At 39.1% G+C, this 23,256-nt stretch overlaps 1 protein-coding gene across 7 annotated transcripts in view; it reads left to right on the forward strand.

Moving 5' to 3' along the window:
* Positions 1 to 23,256, forward strand: part of Atpalpha (sodium/potassium-transporting ATPase subunit alpha) — a 68,886-nt gene that overhangs the window by 35,953 nt on the left and 9,677 nt on the right. For 3 of the 7 annotated variants that reach the window (XM_083032476.1, XM_083032478.1, XM_083032479.1), the window contains exons 2-8: positions 11,076 to 11,156; positions 12,270 to 12,395; positions 12,592 to 13,992; positions 14,417 to 14,741; positions 15,397 to 15,633; positions 15,854 to 16,155; positions 22,513 to 22,607. In XM_083032476.1, the coding sequence (XP_082888602.1) occupies positions 11,076 to 11,156; positions 12,270 to 12,395; positions 12,592 to 13,992; positions 14,417 to 14,741; positions 15,397 to 15,633; positions 15,854 to 16,155; positions 22,513 to 22,607 (2,567 nt within the window). Of the gene's footprint in view, positions 1 to 11,075; positions 11,157 to 12,269; positions 12,396 to 12,591; positions 13,993 to 14,416; positions 14,742 to 15,396; positions 15,634 to 15,853; positions 16,156 to 17,257; positions 17,353 to 22,512; positions 22,608 to 23,256 lie in introns of all 7 variants that reach the window. The other 4 variants (XM_083032480.1, XM_083032481.1, XM_083032482.1 and 1 more) reach the window with 2 other exon arrangements.

Here is a 23,256-nt window from a genome sequence, read left to right on the forward strand (position 1 = left end):
ACTCTACGAAATTTCATTGGACTTGTGACGTGATACGCGAACAACAACACTGATATATAAAGTCAGCAAAACTGTTTTGCAATGGTAACAAAAGATTTATTTGCATATATGCATTATGCTCTTGTAATACTTGGAAATACGAAAAGTGGAACTTGTCAAGCTCATATCGAACTATGAACTTTAGCAAGAGCCGGAATGTGGAACACGCGTTCATGCCATGATCGATCTTTCATAAGTATATAAAATAATAAGTCAACAATGTAGGCTCACTGCATTGATAAATTACAAATTCAGAAGGAGGCTATATGGAGCCACGCGTAGGGTGTAGGTACGCAAATACTAAAAACAAACTTGTTGGAATAACAAATTTATTAAACCTAAACGTTTCGGTCCTTTCTTTGGACCTTCTTCAGTAAATTTAATACAATAAATTATAATGTGGAATCTACATACTGATGCACGCAGCGCAAAAAGCCGTGAGCCCCCCGATCGATACCCCACTAAATAGACAAAGTGAAATAATATGTCATGAGGTACTCAAAAGTGGACTCTAATGAAGAGTATAGTGAGGAATTTCCGACAGGGGGTTCACTCTTATATAAAATAATACTCTTCAAAAAAATTATAGATTGGTTTCCCAAGTTTCCAAACTTTCTTTTATGATATTATCCTCATGTTGGATAAATCATGTTTATAAATGTTTATAATAATATGGTTACACACAAAGGCGATATCTATGAGTCTATGTGATCGCTATAGAATCTGTTTTCAATTTGAATGATTATTTTTAAAAAATGACAAATTGGATTGATCATTCTCTCTCTTTTTCTTTGTACATCCAAACCAAAATTTTCCTCTTTATAATTGTTTATATTTGAGAGGAAACTTCTTGATCAAATATTTATCTTGTAAAGAAAGTATCTTTTTTCGAAAGTATTTCTCTTCTCTTCGATATAAAACCAAATGGTTTTTCATTTTCTCCATAAAGACGTGATGTTTTCGTGATTTTCTTTTTTTTTCATTTTGATCCACGGAATGTCACTTTTTCATTGCAAATGACAAGGAGATGTAGCTTTAATCTCGGATGCGCGATGCTCAGCGACAGTCTTTGCGTTCTCCTTCTCGATGCTTGCCTCGCGTCCGCGGAATTATGCGCGATTCTCTCTTTCCCTCTATTTTACCACGAACCTGACTCGATCTCGAAACCAAAATGAACTGGCACGAACCGGTCGCGTACCGGTGTCGTATGGAAAAAGAAAAAAACAGCGATTGCGCGCATGTATACGCACACATCAGCACTCCTTCTCCGCCGTATATCGACCTTTTCCTCTATCCAACAAATGAATGAATAAATGAATAAGCAAGTTTATATCGAAATGCAAGTATATATATGTGAGAGATGCAAATATAATTTTTAATCAAATATATAATAGTGTGCAATTTTTCTACAAAACTTGATTTAGATTCCATTTTCGTTTCCATTATCAAAAATTTTTAAATAACGACGGCTTTGTTTTGCTACGATAACGATTCATACTTTTATGTAACAGGAATTGATAGTAATAATTTTTAAATATATTTAAAAAAATATTTTTTAGAAATAAAACATTTTTATAAAAAATTAAAAAGAAATTGGATCAAAGTTTTAATTCTACATTCTAAATATATTTATTTTTGAAATAAGTTTAACTTTGTGGATAACTTTTGTGTATAGCTTTAGTTTTTCTGAATTTGATTTGATTTTTTATTTCGATTCGAGAAATCGACTTGCATCTTTGACAGAAATTCTCGCATGCGACGAATGAATATTTAAGTAAACCGATTGAAAGTATTGCACATGCATTGCATTTTTATATTATTTTTTTTCGCGCACGTTCTACCTTCGACATAGATCCATGAGTATTATAGATCCTTCGATTTAGATCGTAGATTGAATGATTGAATAGGTGAGCGCGGAAAATTCTCGTTATTCCATTATATGTGATTGTCCCTGTTTTTGCGAGAAAAAAAAATCTGCACGATGCTATATTATTCTTTAAAAAACTGAGGATAAGAAAAACAAGAATGAATTAAATGGAAGCTAGAATATTTACAATGGTAATAATTTATATAAAGTGGTTTCTTCTCTTTCTTTCAATACGAAAGACGAAAACGATTCAAGGGCGTGGCGCTTTTTTTTCCATATAGGGAAAGTCTTTTCTTTTCTTTTAATCTTCGTCGATAATCGATTACGATGACAAATTCTCTCAACGCGGACACGTTTAAAGTGTCGCCGCAAGAGTGTCAAGGCAAAGAAGAAAAACCGATTCGCACGCTTGCTGATCGCTTGTTAAAACCGCCGCTGTGTCAATAAGCGCGCTAACTCGATCGCGTGTGCCGGTCATTACCGGGAAAATTGTATTGCGCAGACTTCCATGACACGCCGATACACGCGATCCGTGTAAATTGCAAAATTTCTCCTCTATGAGGAAGATATTCCAAAATGCTATTTGCATAACGTATGTATGTAATCGCGTAAAATCGTTGCACACTACATCCGTGTAAATGCATTAGAGAAGATGCACCGAGAAAATGTACACATTTCTTCATCTCTCGTTTGAACGAGTTTATATATGTATTATTAATTATGCGCTCGCGTACGTTATGCTAATTCTCTTCTCTCCACAAATCTGCGCGCGATGATTTTCAAGACAATTGAAGTAATTGAGTTCATATTCTGGAAATAACGTATAATATTCAGCAATAAAAATTATTTTTTTTTTTTCTTACAAGACATTTATGTAACAGAAATCACTAGCTATAATATTTCATAAGGATGCTTACTTCTAAAGAATAATTTTTTAAAATATATATTAAATATTAATATTGCTAATAATTTCTGTTATATCAATGTCTTATAAAAAAAGAAATCATTTTTAATATTACTAGTAGATATTTAAGCGATCTCTATATTTTTTTTTGCTCACGAAGTAAAACATCTTCGTCTAAAGTATATTAAGGAAAAAAATTGCAAAAGTCTTTGATAAGTTTCGATATTAATAAAAATTAATAAAAAGCCGTAAAGTAACACAAAAACGCCACGTGGCTTCAACAACACGACGACAACGACGTTATGTGTACGGAACTTGGTCTTCTCTTTGTTTGGCACGTAATATTTATTGACGAATTGAGCGTGTGTATTATTTGGTCGTTCCGCCTCCGGTGAAAAAGCGCCAGATGACGATGCACGCGCGCGCAAAAAAGGATGCGGGGGAAGGGGGAGAACCTCAACCGGCTATGACATAAATACGTTCAATGTCTGAAAGACTTTCAGGGACGGCCGGACGAGAATAGACGAAAATCCAATTTTAATCACGGAACCCTCTCGCGCGCTCGCTCGCCGCGAAAACGAGTATCGATAGATGCGCATCTTCGTAAAGTTTCTTTGCACTTTCACGGGGACGTAATCCTTCGAATCAAAAATCGTGACTTTTGACTGTAAATATCATGGGCATAGGAAAAAAAGGGTGTGTCTTAGCCAAATGCGAATGAGCAACTTTCGCGTGTCTGTAATCTCGAAATCTGATGAACGGATTTTAATGTTTGATATCTCTTGATTCGGGGGAGAGTGCGCGGATTTCTTCAATATTTTCTTTGACATGTCCTTTAATATATATCCGAGCTTTCTGCGCTTCGCGCATAGTCTATATCGAATAATCCATTAGTAATTTGCCCGACTCGCCAGATGGTAGAATAATGGAATCGCGATAATCGAAAAAATAAACTCGCAAAGTTTAATCTAGAATGAGATTGAATCTCGAAGAGAGCGAAAATGTAGGTTGCGATGACACAAATCTTCGTGTAAATAGGTACCTTTTTTAAATAGGAATGAGATAATTGAAACGAAAAAGATCTGAACTTATCAAGTATTTAAAAAATATGTCTTCTTATAACACAAATGAATAAATGCGTCTGCAGATGACTTTCTTTAATCATTGATTGATCTGAAAATTGTGCGAAAAATTTATTAATTATTAATATTCATTAATATTAGTTTTATCAAAATTTTTTTAGAGACGATTTAAAAAATTGTTCATGCTTCTTGAAACATGTATATATAATTATCATTCATATCCTTTAGAAATTACACGTCATTAAAAAAAAAAGATGAACACTTTTCTCTATAAAAACACCACTAATTACGTAAATGATCTCATATTTTTACTTGCACTTGAGAGCATTACGTACATTGAGTGGAATCTCCCGAGGGAGTTTTTATCTGAACGTTTTTTTTTAAGTCCATCAGTTATCATTAGATAGCACCTATAAGTGTACTTCGTCCACACGGCTATTTCCTCAAACTTTGTCCCTTTTTAGACTCGAGTCCGTTTAACGATTCCAGCTTCTTCCGCAATAATTTAATTTCCAGTCTTCCTTCGCGATAAATAAAAAAAGAAGAAAAAAATTAGAAATTCTAATTACACTCGTAACGAATCCTCGACGCACACGTGAATCGCAAAGACATTTGGTCGATAAAACTCGCGCTCCGACGAGTCACGCGATTCGATTTCTTCAAGGTAAACGACGCAAAAACTTTGTGCAAATAGCAATCGGGAAATTAAAACGGGTAATTTATGTTTCTCAGGTGTATCTAATTGAATAACGTTACATAAAATAGAGATAAAGTGACAGAAATAAAAGATGACACGTTGAAGAGGCGAGGGAGAGAAAAAAAATCTTTGCGTTTCAAACTTAATTTACTCGAAGCTATTATATTCGGAGAATTATTTAATTTTTGCGTAACACCAATCGCGTGGTTTCGATTGCCGAGTATATTATTTTAAATTGCTCGCTACGCCTTTAATTACGTCGCGGAATTGTTATTCGGCGGAAATATTTAATCTTCGAAGACACGAAGGGATGGCGAGGAAAACAGATAAACAGCTTGATTGGATAAACATCTTGACAGATGCTTGAAAAAAATTTATTCCTTCCGGGATAATTTCGCGATATAAAGGCGCTTATTAATAAATGTAAAAAGGATCGAGAAAACGTGACATAAAAGTTTAAAATTCAAGTACTTTTTCCACTCGTTAATTAATAAATTAAAATTATACATAATTAAAATATACTTGCTAAAATAAAATTGGACATTATTGAAAATTTTAAATTGGCGAAATGTTGTCAAAAAATACTTTTAGGTTTCTCGCGGAAGTAGGTGCGAGATGCACCCGAGAGAGAGAGAGAGAGAGAGAGAGAGAGAGAGAGAGAGAGAGAGAGAAACGAGAAAAAATTAGTTTGCCCGACAAGGCATGTTCGATATACACGAGAAGAGGGGGAGGGGGGTACGTAGCGTGCTCGAGTTAAATGACCAATCTCTCCCTCTTGACCCAATTCGTAAAACGTCCTGTGCCACGCACTCCGCGTGACGTCACGCGCGCAGATCTCTCCTCTCCTGGCAGTTGCGAGAGTAGTGAGTAATGCGTGAGGGTGCGTGCAAGGCCAGTCAGCCAGTCAGCCAGTCAGCCAGCCAGCCAGCCAGCCAGTTGCACGTCAACGTGGTGGTATTCGCGTTCTGAAACGACACGGCCGAATATCGACCGCCTGACAAATGGCTCATCCGTATCTTCGTATCTATGTGGAAGACGTCTAGCTGAGGGGGTGTGCGAGTTGTTGGACGCGAACGAAACGCCCGTCGACGAATTAATAGTTTATTCGAGAATCGAGTATCGCTTCTAGTCGATCTTATAGCCTTTTCAAGTCGGATGTCAACGAATCTCGATCGATTATTGCCTTTATCTGGTAATTCGAAACACGCAACGCGCAGTTTATCATGTTAACTGCGGACTTGATCATATTAACTTGGTCTCAAAGGGACCATCTAACGGACTAAGAATTTTGATGCCCAGATATCGCGTCCACTCTCCCGATAGGCTGTAGTCACGCGCGAATGTCTTTGACACGTGTTGCCAAACCTCCACCAAAGCACGCTTTACATACGCATGTGTGTATATGAAAATATATTGTTACTTTTTTCTCTCTTTAGATGGCGATCTCTCGCGATATTTTCGACGGATCTAAATTATTTACGATATATATCGCGGCCACACAATATATACGCGAGCTGAATAATATCGATCGGCAAAGTCCCGCGCGCGCGTGTGTGTCTCTCTCATAAATAATTTAGTCTTGTCCCGTTTACGAAATTGCCTTTTGCGATTCAATGTCGCACGCGCGCGCGCGATTTACCATTTGTATATTTTACAAACGGCATTTTCACTTTTGGCCAGAAGGAGAGTTTAGCGCGTTCGATCCCGCCGGCGATGAGATCCAACAAGGTGCAAAGTATTTGCCAAGTCCGGCTATTTTTAAATGTACATTTCGCATTATAACCGGAGCCTCTTGATGATCCGGTCTAGGATTATATCGTTTATATGTATGTACATACGATCGATATAAACTCCCGTTTCTTCCTTTCTCTCTTTAGAATCTTTCTATACCATTGTACTACTATTTTTTCCATTAATCTTTTTTTTGCTACATTTTTTAAATATTTAAGATAAAATTCTCTATGTTTTATATATTTAATTAACGTTTTTCTCACACGGTTAATTTCTTTCATATACAATATACATCACGTTTACAATTTTTCTGCTATAGGATAAAGAAGTATGGATAGGAAATTTTTATAATAGGCTTTCATAGATCATAAAAAATTTATTTTAAAAAAATTTGAGAGATGCATCTCAAAATAATCAGTATCGATCAATTTTTCATATAGAGAGCGAATTAATATCGGCTTGTTATTTCGATACGTAACAGAGATATATTAAATAGCAACTATATATAGATGAGTCGATTTGAGAAAAGATTAGCTGTACTCCGCGTACTTCCTCGATTCGGATCATAAATAAGAATTCAACAGACAACATCCAGCACAATAAAGTTTATTTGCCGGTGCACGGTTACACAACGCATAGCAAACATTGCCAATCATTTATTACTCTCTCCTTTATATACATACATGTATAAAAAATATTATATATATTAATAAAATTTTCAGTAAATTTGGCAAATTTGGTATCAAGCATCGACACTTTCTCTCTCTCTCGATACCGAATATCGATAATTGATTTCGATACGACTACCCGCTATATTTCATTGATGCGGCGCCAAATGGCGAAGAGAACAATTCCGATTGTCTCTCTCTCCCGCGTACGAGGAGACACGGCGTGTTAACGTGCATATGCACGTTATTAAGGCGTTCCGTGCGAAGACGAGAGACGAGACGAGACGAGACGAGACGCGAACGAGAAAGGGAGAGAGGACAGTAGTCGGTAGTGCCCCAGTTGGGTATTGATCCGTGACAGTCGGGAGGCGCTCGTTAGAGGTGGCTAGGTCGTAGGTCGCATGCGCGTTTCCACCGATGATTCCGTGTCGCCATCATCGACCCGCGGCCCGAGAGAAATAGAGCCGAATCGGTGAGAAACGCCAGAGAGAGAGAGAGAGAAAGAGAGTGATAAAGTGAGAGGAAAGAGGGAGAGGGAGAGAAAAAGACGACGGGTTGGGTAGGGAGAAACGGGGAAAGTGGAACGAAAGAGCGAAACGTGGGAACGAAAGAGAGGGACGGAGAGGATAGCCCATGGAAATTATCATCCGGTTATGGCCCGAATGGTACGGTACCATCGCCGCACTCTGGCTCAGCTGGCAAATACATATAATGCACCGCCCTTTAAATCGCGCCGCGAAGACTCTCGGAAAGTTTAGGCTTTAGTAGCAGGAGATTTAAACATCCACCCCGTAATAAAGAGAGAAAGAAACAGACAGACTAGTTGAGAGGATCGAGGTCGAAGATGAAGCTTTTAAAGAGAAAGCTTAATTTGATTCAATATTTATCTGATGACATAATCGATTACGTAGACGCGATTGATGTGCATTCGATCGATTACTCTCGCGTTGATAGAATTGATAAGCCTTTCGTCGCGAAATTAATCGAACGAGAATCCTCCGAGGGAGGGTTCCGATGCGTTCCAGAGCCGACCCTGGCGACGACACGCGACGTCGACCCGCATGCGGCGCCGCTATCGCCGCGTCGTCGCGATTGCCGTCGACGCCGACGCCGACGTCGCCGCCGGCGTCGCGACGCGATCGTTGAAAGTTAATCCTTAATGACTCAAGTCAATGCCTCCCTCGCTCGTGGCTTTAAAAGAAATATATCGTGCTCTCCTTTCCCTTCCGAATCAATTTCAACAATTCTATTCCATTTCTGTCTAACTGAAGAAAAGACTAGGGGTGAGCAAGACGAATGTGTGTGACCTTTCATTTAATTAACTGAATTTTTTTAAATAAAAAAAGTCGCATTTTAGAATTTATTGAATATTCAATTTTTTAATCAATTTTATTCTACGTGCAAAAATAATTTACAAATTTTTTACATACTTGAATGTTAAATTTTTTTTTATTTTCAAGTTACATGTACATTATATAATAATTATGAAATTTTAAAATGTAAATTTTTTTATTTTAAGAAAAATATTTATCTTTTGAACGATGATGGAAAAATTTCGTATATGCGGAATATTAATTCACCAAATTCTGTAGACAAAGTTATAATTTTTTTTAGGAAAAGGAATATAATTATAGATTATAATAATTAGATATATTGGATTGGATTGCGATACCAAATATAATTTGCGTTTCAAGAGATTTTTTTATAATTTATCATCACCTAGTTGTTTTGCTACTTTGTTTGTTGGCTGGCTTCGAGGTATCGAAACCGATGTGCGGTTACGAAGGCTGTATAACGAACGCGATCCCAGAAAGTGATCTAATCGAGACCCGACGTCGAGCTTTCCGCCGCCAAAGCTCGACCACTTCCGCTTTCAGCCGTCTGTTAACTCGACTCGCGAATGATAGCGACCCGCGCAAATTTGCATAAGGTCGAAATCGCGTTCATCCTGCGGGGGCGTACACGTACGTTTGTACTTTATATTATGTGTTAATAAACTCTACGAGAGAGGATATATTTCTCGGTATGACATTCATATATCAATATTTAAAAGCCTCGAGAAAATTAATCCACAAATTAGTCTTTTATTCATTAATCTCTATTATAAAATATATGGAAAAATATTAAATTTAATAATCAGTTTCGAGGAAAATTAATTTCTCAGAACACAAAATTTCCTTGGTCCGATGCCAAGTAATTAAAATAATTAGAGAAATTTTTATTTTAATAAAAATAATCCTCCAAGAACCCTCTAAAAAGCGAGAAAAATTTTGTAGCAAGAAGTCGTTGAATTAAGAATATTAAATTTAGATTATTATAATTTTCGAGATGAGAAAATTTCCTCCGTTTATCTCGGATTTCGCCGATGAAAAATTTGCGCAAACGGGGGAGGGGGGAGTGCGGACAGGGGGCAGACGCGGAATTGTACGTATAATCGTATGGACAATCAGACGAGGTGCGTATATGTGACCAAATTGCATAATCGTGACTTCCTCAATGACGAGGTGAGCGAGCGACGATGGACCAAAGGTATAATGTAATACCCGTGAAATTGATCGTTTACATTTTACATATACACGTCAGCGGTAAACCGGTGATGGACATGTAACGCGCAAAGTCAAAGTTGGATTTTTTCTTTTCTTTTCTTTTTTTTTACGATGGTAATCGTCGATTTGACGACTCGTTGGTCTTTAATCTAATCGCCGGCCGTAACGAGCCGCCGTGACAAAATTAACGACCGCGTGCAGCAATTGCACGCGTGTAAAGCGCGTCACGAGTCTCGCGTTTCGTCAGTTAATCCATCCGGTACGTATGTGAGAATATTGTCGGTTTTCATGGCCGACGATAGGCGTCGAAGGATATCTCTGTACAATAAACTACACGTGTTGCTAATTCGTCACTTAACATTCTTGGGAAAATATATAGCCGTGCAAAAGTAACGTATGGACGAGAATCAACCATGTACATACATACATATGTTCAATTTAATCGGTTAATTATTAATTTACCTACTTTTTTTCTACTCTTTCTTTTAATCATTTTTACTCATCTTATATTTTGATTGATCTCACAAATGTATATTACATTGATTAGACATACGGGGGGAATCACACGAATATAAGAATCTAATAAACTCATAATAATGTATAAAAAAAAAAAAATCTTTCCTCCGAGCTCTCGTGCAATGTGAAACAGACTATTTTATCTCGGAGTATTTTTTTTACTTGAAAATGCGGAAATAATGTTATTTTTGCGGAGATGAAAAGATGAAGGTTTCGCCGTTGATCGCGACTGTACAACACGTCGCGTGGGTCGGTTCTCGTAATCGCGATTACGGGACCTGATTACCATTGAGCATTGAGGCATAGTGGACACGCTGGCGAGCGTGTCTCCATTGAACCGGCACACACTACCGGAAGCGGTCGTTATCCAAACGCGGTCGCGCCGAGGTCGCTCTTGAAAATCGGGCTTCTGCTCTTTTTCTCTCTTTCTCTCTTTCTCTCTTTCTTTTTCTCTCTTTCTTTTTCTCTCGCTCTCTCTCTCTCTCTCTCTCTCTCTCTCTCTCTCTCTCTCTCTCTCTCTCTCTCTCTCTCTCTCTCTCTCTCTCTCTCTCTCTCTCTCTCATCGCGACGTCACGTGTCAAATACGCGTTAGCCACGTGTCTCTCTCTTTCATGAGAAGGTCGCAATTGCGACCGATACGACCGCGAGCTGTTGTGGGAAAACTCTGGTTCATTCATATCGGCGATATCCGAGTAACAGCCGTCTGCTCTCAAAGTGACATTTAAATCTAAAATTTGGAATGGAAAGATTTAGGTGTGATGTAGGTAATTCGCGTATCCAGCTGTCGATTTGCTTATTCGGCCCTAGAGATGCACTCTCGATTCTCAGGAGGAGCGAGCATCTCATTTATGCGAGAGATACAGACACACACGCGAAGAACTCTTACATGCATATTATTATTTTCAAGACCATTTTGTCATATGCATATATTTATCTACCATATGCATATATTTATTTATTTTGACTGTTTGTATCGCCCGCATGATTTATATTTATGATTTTTTTATTCGCCCATTTTTTTACAGCATGGCCGCTCAGACTCGTACAGGGTCGCCACGTTACCCAACATTCGTGACGACAACAAAACCGCAGATGGGATGTATAAGGTATATTCAGAGGTGCAGACTCTACGTCCGCGCACGATTTCTACATAATTTATATATATTTCCGGATCTGGATCTCTGTACTCTTCTTCTTCTTCTTCTTCTGACCATCGAACAGAATAAACGGAAACGTTTCTCTCGCTTTCGTTCTGTTTTTCTTTTTAATCTCTCTTCTTTGTCTTCTCTTTCCTCTCTATCTCCTTTTCTACTTCTTATCGCTTTCTTTATAATGATCTTGTAATTCAATCATTTCTTCACGAGGCAACCAACCTCTATTCTAGTCGTAACGCTGCTCTTTATTAACTATGCTTCAACGATAAATTCTTGGAAGGAGACATTTTCTTTGTTCCTTCACTATCACTTCCGGATCCTTATCACTTATGGCGTCGTGCTCTCGTTTTGATATCGTAACGCATGTTGAAAGAATTCTGCTTGCTCAGGCTTCGATTGCGACAACGTCTTAATCACGCGTTTTAATTACACGACGAGCAGAAACATTTTCGCATTCTTTTAAGAAGACGGTTTCGTATTCTTTTCAATAGTTTGATGTGGAATGAGATAAGATTGCACTAAATCTATTGTACTTTGCGATGCAAGAGAAAAGACAAAGAAAAAGAAATCGCTGAATAATAATCTACGTGTTTTATCATAGTTTGCCGTGAATTTTGATTACTCATCAATTATTTCGCTGATGTCGCCGATGACGTTCGCGCGCGAAACATTCCTCCCATTCTAGTGCAATCCTATCTCGTTTTACGGTATATACGGAGATATCATTACAACTCACGGTTCACTTCGTTCCTTCGTTCGATCGTTCTTGTCGTTGCAATCGATATCTTCTGCTACAAAAGCCTGTCCTCCTTCGTCGAAGAGTTTCAATCTTGTAATTCGACGCGCTTCGATAATCTTCTACTACTTCAATCTTCTTCTACTTCAATCAGCTATCGGAGCACATTCCGATCAACGCGCCGGTGTTGGGCTTTGGGGCTTTGTATAATTATAGATATATTAAAGGTTGTGGGTCCTATACGCAGCGTCGATAGATCGACGCGAATCCGAAATGATCACCAACGTGTTTCGATAACGCATTCTCTTTCTGTCTGTTTCCGTTAACAGTCGCGGCGGAAGAACCCAAAGCGGAGGGGGGACAACCTAGATGACCTGAAGCAGGAGTTGGACATTGACTTCCACAAAATCTCACCCGAGGAACTGTATCAAAGATTTCAGACGCACCCCGAAAACGTAAGTAACGTCAAAAAAGCGCGAAGATGATAATCTCCTTTCGAAAAAGTATATGGCTTTATTTAAATAAGCGATTTATAAATAATGGCGTAGTGCAGGGAGAAGAGCACAAGGGAGAGAGAAAAAGATAATATTAATATAATATTCAGTAGGAAAAAGGATTTGTTAATAATATATGCAAAATGTAACGCAACAGGGCCTCAGCCACGCGAAAGCAAAGGAGAACCTGGAGAGGGATGGGCCGAACGCCCTAACGCCGCCGAAGCAGACCCCGGAATGGGTGAAGTTCTGCAAAAATCTGTTCGGCGGTTTCGCCCTCCTATTGTGGATCGGTGCGATTCTCTGCTTCATCGCGTACTCAATTCAGGCCACGACCAGCGAGGACCCGAACGACGACAATCTCTACCTGGGCGTCGTCCTCGCGGCGGTCGTGATAGTGACGGGTATATTCTCGTACTACCAGGAGAGCAAGTCGAGCAAGATCATGGAGTCGTTCAAGAACATGGTGCCGCAATTCGCCACCGTGATCCGGGAGGGTGAGAAGCTCACCCTGCGGGCGGAGGATCTCGTGCTCGGCGACGTCGTCGACGTCAAGTTCGGCGATCGGATACCGGCCGACATCAGGGTCATCGAGACACGCGGATTCAAGGTGGACAACAGCTCGCTGACGGGTGAGTCCGAGCCGCAATCGAGGTCGCCCGAGTTCACGAACGAGAATCCGCTCGAAACGAAGAATCTCGCGTTCTTCTCGACGAATGCGGTGGAAGGCACGGCCAAGGGTGTGGTGATCTGCTGCGGCGATCAAACGGTGATGGGAAGGATCGCGGGTCTCGCGTCCGGCCTGGATACCGGTGAAACGCCGATCGCCAAGGAGATACACCACTTTATACATCTTATTACCGGTGTCGCCGTCTTCCTCGGCGTCACATTCTTCGTCATAGCCTTTATTTTGGGTTATCATTGGCTCGACGCCGTTATCTTCCTAATCGGTATTATCGTCGCGAATGTCCCGGAGGGTCTCCTCGCTACCGTGACCGTGTGCCTCACTCTGACCGCCAAGCGAATGGCCTCGAAGAACTGCCTGGTGAAGAATCTCGAGGCCGTAGAGACCCTGGGTTCAACCTCGACCATCTGCTCGGATAAGACGGGAACTCTCACGCAGAATCGTATGACGGTGGCGCACATGTGGTTCGACAATCAGATTATCGATGCCGACACCACGGAGGATCAGTCCGGCTTGCAATACGATCGTACCAGTCCAGGATTCAAAGCGCTAGCCAAGATTGCGACCTTGTGCAATCGAGCCGAGTTTAAACCGGGTCAGGATGGCGAACCGATTCTGAAACGAGAGGTGAACGGTGACGCCTCCGAGGCTGCGCTGCTCAAGTGCATGGAACTTGCGTTGGGTGATGTCATGGGGATTAGGAAACGTAACAAGAAGGTCTGCGAGATTCCTTTCAATTCCACTAACAAGTATCAGGTGTCTGTCCATGAATCGGACGATCCAAACGATACCAGGTATCTCTTGGTGATGAAGGGTGCACCCGAAAGGATTCTGGACAGGTGCTCGACTATATTTATCGGCGGCAAAGAGAAGGTAACTTGTAGTAGATTATGGGTATTTTCCAGCAACACAGGCGACACTGTGTAACACAGTTTACGACCCAGTGCTTTCCAATTACGACACAACCGCATCCAGCTAAAATACGGTGTCCGATTGTGTTGTCGTTTTGTTGTATCACTTTATGGATATCCACATTTTTACGTTTGGTATCATTTTTTTTTCTACAGAGTGGTATTCCGATAGGAGGTAGATTTTAAAAAAAACTTATAAAACTTTGATAAAGCTATGTAAATTCACTGTCCTGCACTCTGGCGATTAAGTGTAAAAAGCTGCGTTCCAGCTACAAGTTGACACTGTGTAACACTGTGTCACACAGTATATGTTGTATTCCGTTGCTGGAAAGCACTTTATATCTTTCTATCTTTTCACTTTTCTACATTTATCCATATTATCGCAGGTTCTTGACGAGGAGATGAAAGAGGCATTCAATAACGCGTATCTGGAATTGGGTGGACTCGGTGAACGAGTACTTGGCTTCTGTGACTACATACTGCCGTCCGACAAGTTCCCGATCGGCTTCAAGTTCAACTCCGACGATCCCAACTTCCCGGTCGAGGGGCTCCGCTTTGTGGGCCTGATGTCTATGATCGATCCGCCGCGGGCAGCGGTGCCCGATGCGGTCGCCAAGTGCCGTTCCGCCGGCATCAAGGTCATCATGGTTACCGGTGACCATCCGATCACTGCCAAAGCCATTGCCAAATCTGTCGGTATCATCTCTGAAGGTATACATACATTTAACACGATTCTATCGATACGCTTAACCGCGATAACAGCTGTCAGATGACGTTTGAGATTAGATACCGGCTGTAGTATCTCCGAGACCTCGTTCGTCGCTCTCGATTATGATGCTTTTATGAGTTTAATCTCTTAATGAGACGTAATTTCAGATAATAGGCCGCGCTTAAGATTTATGACGATCCTATTTACACGTGGAACTTGGGGCGGTTTTATTGGAAGATATGCTAAGTTTGCGTTGTAAAAAGGATGCGACGCAATAACGTGTCCAGCTATTTAATTGACAGCGTATATTTTATAACTATTCTGTTTGTCTTTAATGATAGCAATACGATAGTAACAGTGTTTCTCTTTAGCATTTTCTCTTTAGCAGATTTAAACGAAATTTATTAAATTTTGTCGGTCATTTTTCTCAAATTTTGTGTAGTATTTCTACAAAAAGAGAGTTAGATAAATCGAATTTGACAATATATTTCTCCAATATTATTACACAGAAATTATTAAAAATTGATTAGATAATTGTCAACTGATTGTTATATTCAATTTAAGTCGAATAAATTTTCAAACAGCATTGAGTAATCTTTTGTTCAGATTTTAATTGTTGCTTTTGCAAATACATTAACATTATTATTTTCATACCAGGTAATGAGACTATTGAGGATATTGCGCAACGGTTAAATATCCCGGTATCCGAAGTAAATCCTCGCGAGGCTAAAGCCGCGGTCATCCACGGAACCGAACTCAGGGAACTAAACTCCGACCAATTGGACGAGATTCTCAGGTACCACACCGAAATTGTGTTCGCCCGTACCTCGCCTCAGCAAAAGCTCATCATTGTCGAAGGCTGCCAGCGGATGGGCGCTATTGTCGCTGTAACTGGTAAGTTGTAGCAATAAAATGTTTTACTTTGCAACGCATTACGAAGAAACAATTCAGTTATAGCGCATTGAAAGATCTTTCATAATTAAATTAACTGATAATTGTCGCGACATGATAATTATATAATTATAATGTAATAATTATGTTCGCGCAGTGTCGTATAATTATTCGCAATTGACAGTCCGGCGTTGAAGCATTTACACGTTCAATTTATTCACAGGTGACGGTGTGAATGACTCGCCCGCTCTGAAGAAGGCCGACATTGGTGTCGCTATGGGCATCGCCGGTTCGGACGTCTCCAAGCAAGCGGCCGACATGATCCTACTTGATGACAACTTTGCCTCGATTGTGACAGGCGTGGAAGAGGGTCGCTTGATCTTCGACAACCTGAAGAAATCTATCGCCTACACTTTGACTTCGAACATACCCGAAATCTCGCCTTTCCTGGCGTTTATCCTCTGCGATATTCCTCTGCCGCTGGGTACCGTCACCATCCTCTGCATCGATCTGGGAACTGACATGGTGAGTCGTACACACGTACAAAAAACGCCACATGAAAACGTCGACGGATTGGAGTCGAGTAACGACATTTCGAAGAGATGCTCATGTTTCGCGAAAAGCTCTTCCAAAGTCGCTACTCAATTTTCTTTTTATTGGTTAATCGAATTATTTCAGCATTTGTGCGCCGTCCATCATGATGTAATAGCTTATAGTCACGAAGGCACAACACTGTTTCTCAAAGATACCGGTGGTCTTTGACATTTATGATTGATAGGTATCAGCGTGATATACGTGTGGAATACTGAACCTGATACGAAGACTGTGTGACGCAAATCAATAGTTCTTCCAATATACATCCAGCAATATTGTTTTTCTTTATAGATAGCGATGCATTTTTCAAGACAAAGAATCCGGTCAAGGCGATGCAGCTCATTGATTAGTGGACAACAATTTAGACTCGTCGATTAAATCTCTTTAATAATCTTTATATTCTTATTTCCTTTCTTTTAGATTAATTGCGCTGGTGGAACCAACTCGAGCATATATTATAATATACAAATTATCTTATAGGAATTTTAAGATGCGTTGCAATTTGAGGAATCCATTTTTTACTGGATTTAGGAAATAGAAACATTTATCGTAACAAGAGCGATGCTCTTGTGGTCAAGAAACGTTTCTTTTCAGAAACTTTATCTCTGGAAAAAAGCTATTTAATATACCGCGAATTTCCTCTGAACCCTCTTTATATCTCCTAAAGTCAGTTCCTTAATCGATTTAGTTTCTTTATTTTTCATTTAATTATCTTGTGTTTATTCTCTATGCTTCATCGTAAACATAAGAATGCCGTCGATATCGAATCGGTTACTATAATATCTCAATTTATGAGGATTAATTTTATACTAGAATTATATGTATATGCATATATACATACATATATATATATATATATATATATATATATATATATATATATATATATATATATAGTCAAATTAGATTAATAATTTTATTTTCAATGAGATAATCGAGATACGTCAGCATTCTTACTTTAACATCATCGCAAGATATACTCGTTATCTAATTGTTGGCGTTGTTACTGAGCTCTTTGATAATGTGACGTCAGGTACCCGCCATTTCGTTAGCCTACGAGGAGGCAGAGAGCGATATTATGAAGCGACAACCACGAAATCCCTTCACTGACAAGCTAGTTAACGAAAGGTAACACATTTACAACATACAACGAAATATTGACAAGCTACGTACAAATTTTCTATAGTACGAAAGAGTTATCGGTGATGATGCACTGTATTTTCGAAGTCTCTTTCCGAATTTATCAAAATATTAATAAAACTATTGCCAACTTTTGGGCAATGCATATTTTTCACGCAAGAAATTACTTGTTTAAGCTTTTGTTTTTTTAATGGAATAGAGCTTCGAAAATTCAAATAGACGGCGATCGCTCTCTCATTCTATTGGCTATACACTTCTTTTTTATTTTTCTTTTGGCGATTTTAGTAGTTAGTTGATTCAATCTCTTCTATTGTACGACATATAAAATACGACGCGAACATTTCGGTTCACGTCTCTCTTTCTCGGGTTTCGCTCGTCGTTCGATACCCACGTACGACAGGAACTGTGAACTCTGGGTAACGATTCGCGGGCAAATTGATCCCTCGTGTTTTCCTCGATCATAATGATCTTTACGCGCTAAATATGAATTCTAACGAGAAAGTACATTGTGTAACTCTTCGTCTCTTTCGAATATTTTCTTTTCAAGTACAAGGAAACTAGTTTATTCCTTCTTTTCCCTTTTAAATTATGAACTATACCTTGGTCATTGCCGCCAAGGCCACTTCAAGGACTGACGTTCACGCGATGTAGGGATTAATTTGCCAAGCCTATCGCTATCGAGTTGTCGAGTCGGACACGCTAGGACAAAATGCGGATAAGGTAACAATGATGGGATATGGTGCACGCAGATGCAACACTTCAACGGGTGTTTGGGTGCTGGGACACGCGAGCTTTATTTTCAGTCCGATATCTTCTCCTCTCTCTATTCGTATTATTCTATACTCGCTCTAACAATAAGCTGGATTGAATCTCGTTACACGACGCTTGCTCGTCCGCGATTTGTCGCTTGTTATTCGTTACAGAGTAGCTTGTATCTCTACGCGAAAAAGAAGTATATCGAATATATTATTCCTTGTTATCTTTATGAAAGATGGTCTTGTGACATATTTGTTAGCTTAATATTTTGTTCATTTTTTTTTCTTTTGTCGCGAGACGAGCAATCGCAAATTTTTTCTTGTCGGAAAATTTTCTCTTCCTTTTAAATCCACGGTCACAAGCGCTTCCATCACGATGATCCTTGATCGTATTAGTGTTATTTCGTTACGCCGAAGGTAAGCCAATCTGTTATTGTAAAGCCTCTTTCTTTCTCTCTCTCTCTCTCTCTCTCTCTCTCTCTCTCTCTCTCTCTCTCTCTCTCTCTCTCTCTCTCTCTCTCAATATATATATATATATATATATATATATATCTTTCTCTTCCTTTTTATATATAAGTCTCTACTATTTACTATCTCTAGTTTTATTCTTCTCGAGATCTCCTCGTCGTTGTTTTATAATTCCTCGCTGCAGTCGTCATCCTGTCGTGATCTGCCACTGGCTTGAGGTGTATATGGGTTGCTGAGACGTCCACGAGACTTAGACAAGCATCGTTGTGAGAACTCGCATGCGTGATCGAAGATACCCTTTGGTATCTTACCTATCGCCTCTTTTTTTTATTCGAAAAATTCAGCATTTGTCTCTTGTACCGCCACATCCCTATCTCTCTCCCTATCTTTCTCCATCTTTTCTCTCGCGTGCTTGCACACGCGCTGTTTCTCTCTCTTCTCTCTCTCCTCTCTCTCTCTCTCTCTCTCTCTCTCTCTCTCTCTCTCTCTCTCTCTCTCTCTCTCTCTCTCTCTTCTATATACGAATATAGTATAGTATATCTCTCTTCTCATTTATTTTCTATATCCTTTTTTTCACACCATTCTTCCGCGCCCTATCGCTATCAGTTTTTTTTTAGCCTTTCTCTTGAAATCGTGACACAGGCATCGTAAATGCAAGGGGCACTTGTATATTGTGTTGTGAATATTGTGTGGTGTTTATTTCGTAAATGTGCAACTCGACTTGTTAATATATTTTGATCGTTTGTGAATCTGCTTCGCGTCGTCGTCGATACCACACGAAGATACTCAAACGACATAGAACGATATAGAGACTCTGAAAACTTTTATACTATTTTATACTGTTCTAGCTCGGAAGCTCGAAGGTGTTCTATTGTAGATTAAACGGTAGTTTTCTCTTTTTCTCTCTCTCTCTTTTTTTTCTCCATAAATACTTAAGTAGAATAGCATTATACGATAGAATAGAATTGTCATTAATACGTCGGTTTGTGCATACATTAAACGTGATATATTTCTTTCTACTTTTCTATATATATATATATCTTTTTTTTCTTCATTTTTCTTCTCTACCTCTATCTTGTCTGTCTGTCTATCTATCTATCTATCTACCTCCATTGTTCCGGGCTGCCTCTATTGCCTCGGGCCAGGTTTTATCGTTGCTGCGCCTCGCTCGGGAAAATGAAATTCTTTTCAACTTGGAATTGGTTCACATTCACATTTCGCTCGGCGAAAATCCATCCGATGGTTTAACATTACGGAGTACACATGTAAATGAACAAGGACGAGATTGTTGCGATTGTTCCGGAATTATTATCGCAAATCACGAACTTGAAATTATTATAGGATATTTTATTTAGACATTTATTTATTTTGTTTTCGTCCAAGACTTTGAAATGAAACTCTTACGCGCAGCGAAAGAGTTTTATATCAGCTGTAATCGATTGAATCGATGGATGCAGAACGGTAAGATTTTGTCGAATGATTTATCATCTGCGTGACGCGTGCATTTTCATATTTTTCTCATTTTTCCTCTCTTTTTCTCGTGACTTTTTTCTCCCCCTTTTTTTAGAATTGATTTAGATTTTTCTTAGAGACAAGAAAGCTATATGCATCAGATTCTGCATCAAGCGATTCACTTTCTTTCTTTTTCTCAGTCAATCTCGCAATTGAGCAACGATCGTTCTTAGTCATTTTCACAGAGAAAAAAGCAAGTTTCGTCGACGAAATCGCTTTAGGGAAGGCGAGGAGGATTTGTTTCCTGCAAAAAACGCGCTTCGGTGATGGAAATTAACAAATGTTTCGCATTGGAGTCGACGAAACTTGAATCTTAATCAGCTAGTTGAATTCTAATCGATCTTACACGTACATTATATCGCACTCCTGGAAGAACATTACTGCAAATCAAAAAGTAAAATCTCACAAAAGCGCGAATCACTTCTATCTAGTTATAGTTCGACAGCATGTCATTTTCATTCAAGTTGACTCAAGTATTTTACGTGCTTGGATAATTTTGAGACTTTATATTATTGTTTGAGACATACTCTAGCGTTCCATAATTACAAAGGTGAGAATACAAAAACGTATTATTTTCGAGTGTAGTAGTCTTCTTGCGGGAGTAGTCTGTACTTACATATATATAGACATGTGTGTACATATATATATACATATATATATATATATATATATATATATTTACACTAATCTTTGATGCTCAGTAATTATTATCATTATTATTCTTGTCCTGATCTATTATACTATAGTCTTATTATTATCATTATTACTATACAACCACAAGCCAGCATCGTTACTTATTATAGTTACTGAATTTTTACTGCCATTACTGTTTTATCTACTATATATCACAGCTGCCGCTGCTACTCTATATTACTACTATTACTATACTTACTACTATTTACTATACCGTTTGTTCTACTTGCCACCATATATCACCGCAAAAAAAAAACAAAAAAAAAAGAAAAAGAGAAAGACACTTTTGTACATTGTTGAGCGTCATGAACTTTTTCTTGCAGTTTTTTATTCTTTACAGTCCTCTCACGTTTTATTCTGTAATGCGCTGCCTACTGCCGCTGCCTACTCTACCCACTCTGCGACTGGCAACTTTCTAATGGGCGCTGAAACGACTGTACACATGTGCAAAAACGACAGTTGCTAAACCGGGGGAATCGGGGAATTTATTATGCATATATTAATTGGAGAAACGTGGGAAAAATGCTGCGGTGGCAGCAGCCCCCTGGTGTGCAAGCAAGCAAACGCGCGATTCTTTCGCTTAGGAATGATTAAATGATTTGTCGTTTTGGTAACAGAGATCTTTATCAAAGATGAAAATGCATCAGGGGGTTTCGCCGCCGCGATACTAACGAAAACTATGCTCGAGATCAAAGTACTCAAAGTGCACACGAAAGAGAAGGGATCTTCCTCAACTGAATCTCACAATCAGAAGTGCTCGATGACACATTTATCTCATTCGTCGTTTAATTTGTTCCTTAGATTTGTAGGCTTTTTTATGACACCCAGGTTATATAGTTTTGAAAAAAAATTGTTTTTTCAAATTATAGTTTTGTATGAATTTTTTGAATTGATAGGCAACTTTAGCGAAGTTTTTAGTACGTATAATTAAGTTGTTGAATAAAACATTCAAATTGCTATAACGTTGAAATCATCGCGAGGCTTTTACCCTTTATCTCTTACATTGTGGAACATCGAGCACCGCTGAAGATATGATTTAGTCGAAAAGTACGAGAGGCTGATGGATAACGATTGGAGATTTGCAACAGAAGGAGACGTTGAAGCGAAGAACAGGAGATTTACGTGTGCGCGTGTAATTTCACTTGTGACTTTTCATTTTCACTCGCTTCAGATATGGCACGAACGATTTTTCTTTTTTTTTTTTCCGCCGATTGTTCCGGGCCATCCGTCTAAACGCAGCGCTAATCCGATGCACAGATACACTGGCTACTGTTTGCAGATTTTCTCTCTCTCTGCTATACACTTTAATGCAACTTTACGGCACAATTTTCTAACGCAATTTTTTAACAGCAAAAGTGACTTATTCCTACAAAATAGGCTGCGTTTAGGACGAAACCGGTCGCAACGATTACCTTCTTCAACAATTGCCATACAATTGACACTTTGAAACATCAACTTTTGAGGATTTCGGAAGAATCGGAAAAGAATCCTGACGTTTATACACGTATATGTGATTGATTTATGCAATCTCCAAATCTCTCTTTCTTCTCTTTCGCTCGCACTGCGCGTACATACGCATTTACCAAGGGAAAGTGTATGTGTGCATAAAATATAGTAGTATCATAATGCGGTTTACATATATCTCTCGCATATAACTTCTTTGTAATGCGGACGGGGAAGGGGGTAATTAGTACACTTTCTAATCAATGGTGGATGGCAGGTGCCGGCCATCTCGCTAGCCTACGAGGCACCGGAGTCGGACATTATGAAACGGCAGCCACGCGATCCTTACAGAGACAATCTTGTCAACCGAAGGTGGGTCTCTCAATTACCCACCTAACCGAAAGAAAAAAGAAACAAAAACCTCTATTGCAAACCTATTGCACTCACACATCCATATCGTATCAAGACTAATTTAAACACACATTTTTATTCACGTTTTTATCGCATCCATATGTTTCACATGTACACATACATAAACACATACATTTACTAGCACATCGCACAGACATACACTCGTCGGGACAGTTAAACCCGATTAATCCTTTGCCTGGCACGTAGAGAGACTCGAAATAACTAGACCGAGAATACAAATTCGACTCCCAGTGCATGAGCGAACGTTAATGTTGCCTGAGACACTTATCTAACGATTGAGGATAGATTAGAAGAGGTTTACTAACCGGCTAATTAGAGTAATGCTGAACAAAGGATTAATAAGGATTAATAATTACATAGTATTGGAAGCATACTTTGTTGAAATGTAACGGTGATGAAAATCAAGTTTGAAATTGATAGCATATGTAACGTTATGTTTTCAACAGCGATTGACTGCTCCGACGAAGCCAATCTTACACGTAATATACACATCGAATGTATCTTGCAAGTTAGAAGTGATCTCACAATCAGTCGTCCCAGGATTGTGTATACATGTGTACTCTATTCACCTGATGCACTAATACACGTT

This window comes from Prenolepis imparis, unplaced genomic scaffold (assembly GCF_030444845.1).
Source record: "Prenolepis imparis isolate NDT839.2.m4 unplaced genomic scaffold, iyPreImpa1.0 SCAF_2, whole genome shotgun sequence".
NCBI classification, from domain to species: domain Eukaryota; kingdom Metazoa; phylum Arthropoda; class Insecta; order Hymenoptera; family Formicidae; genus Prenolepis; species Prenolepis imparis.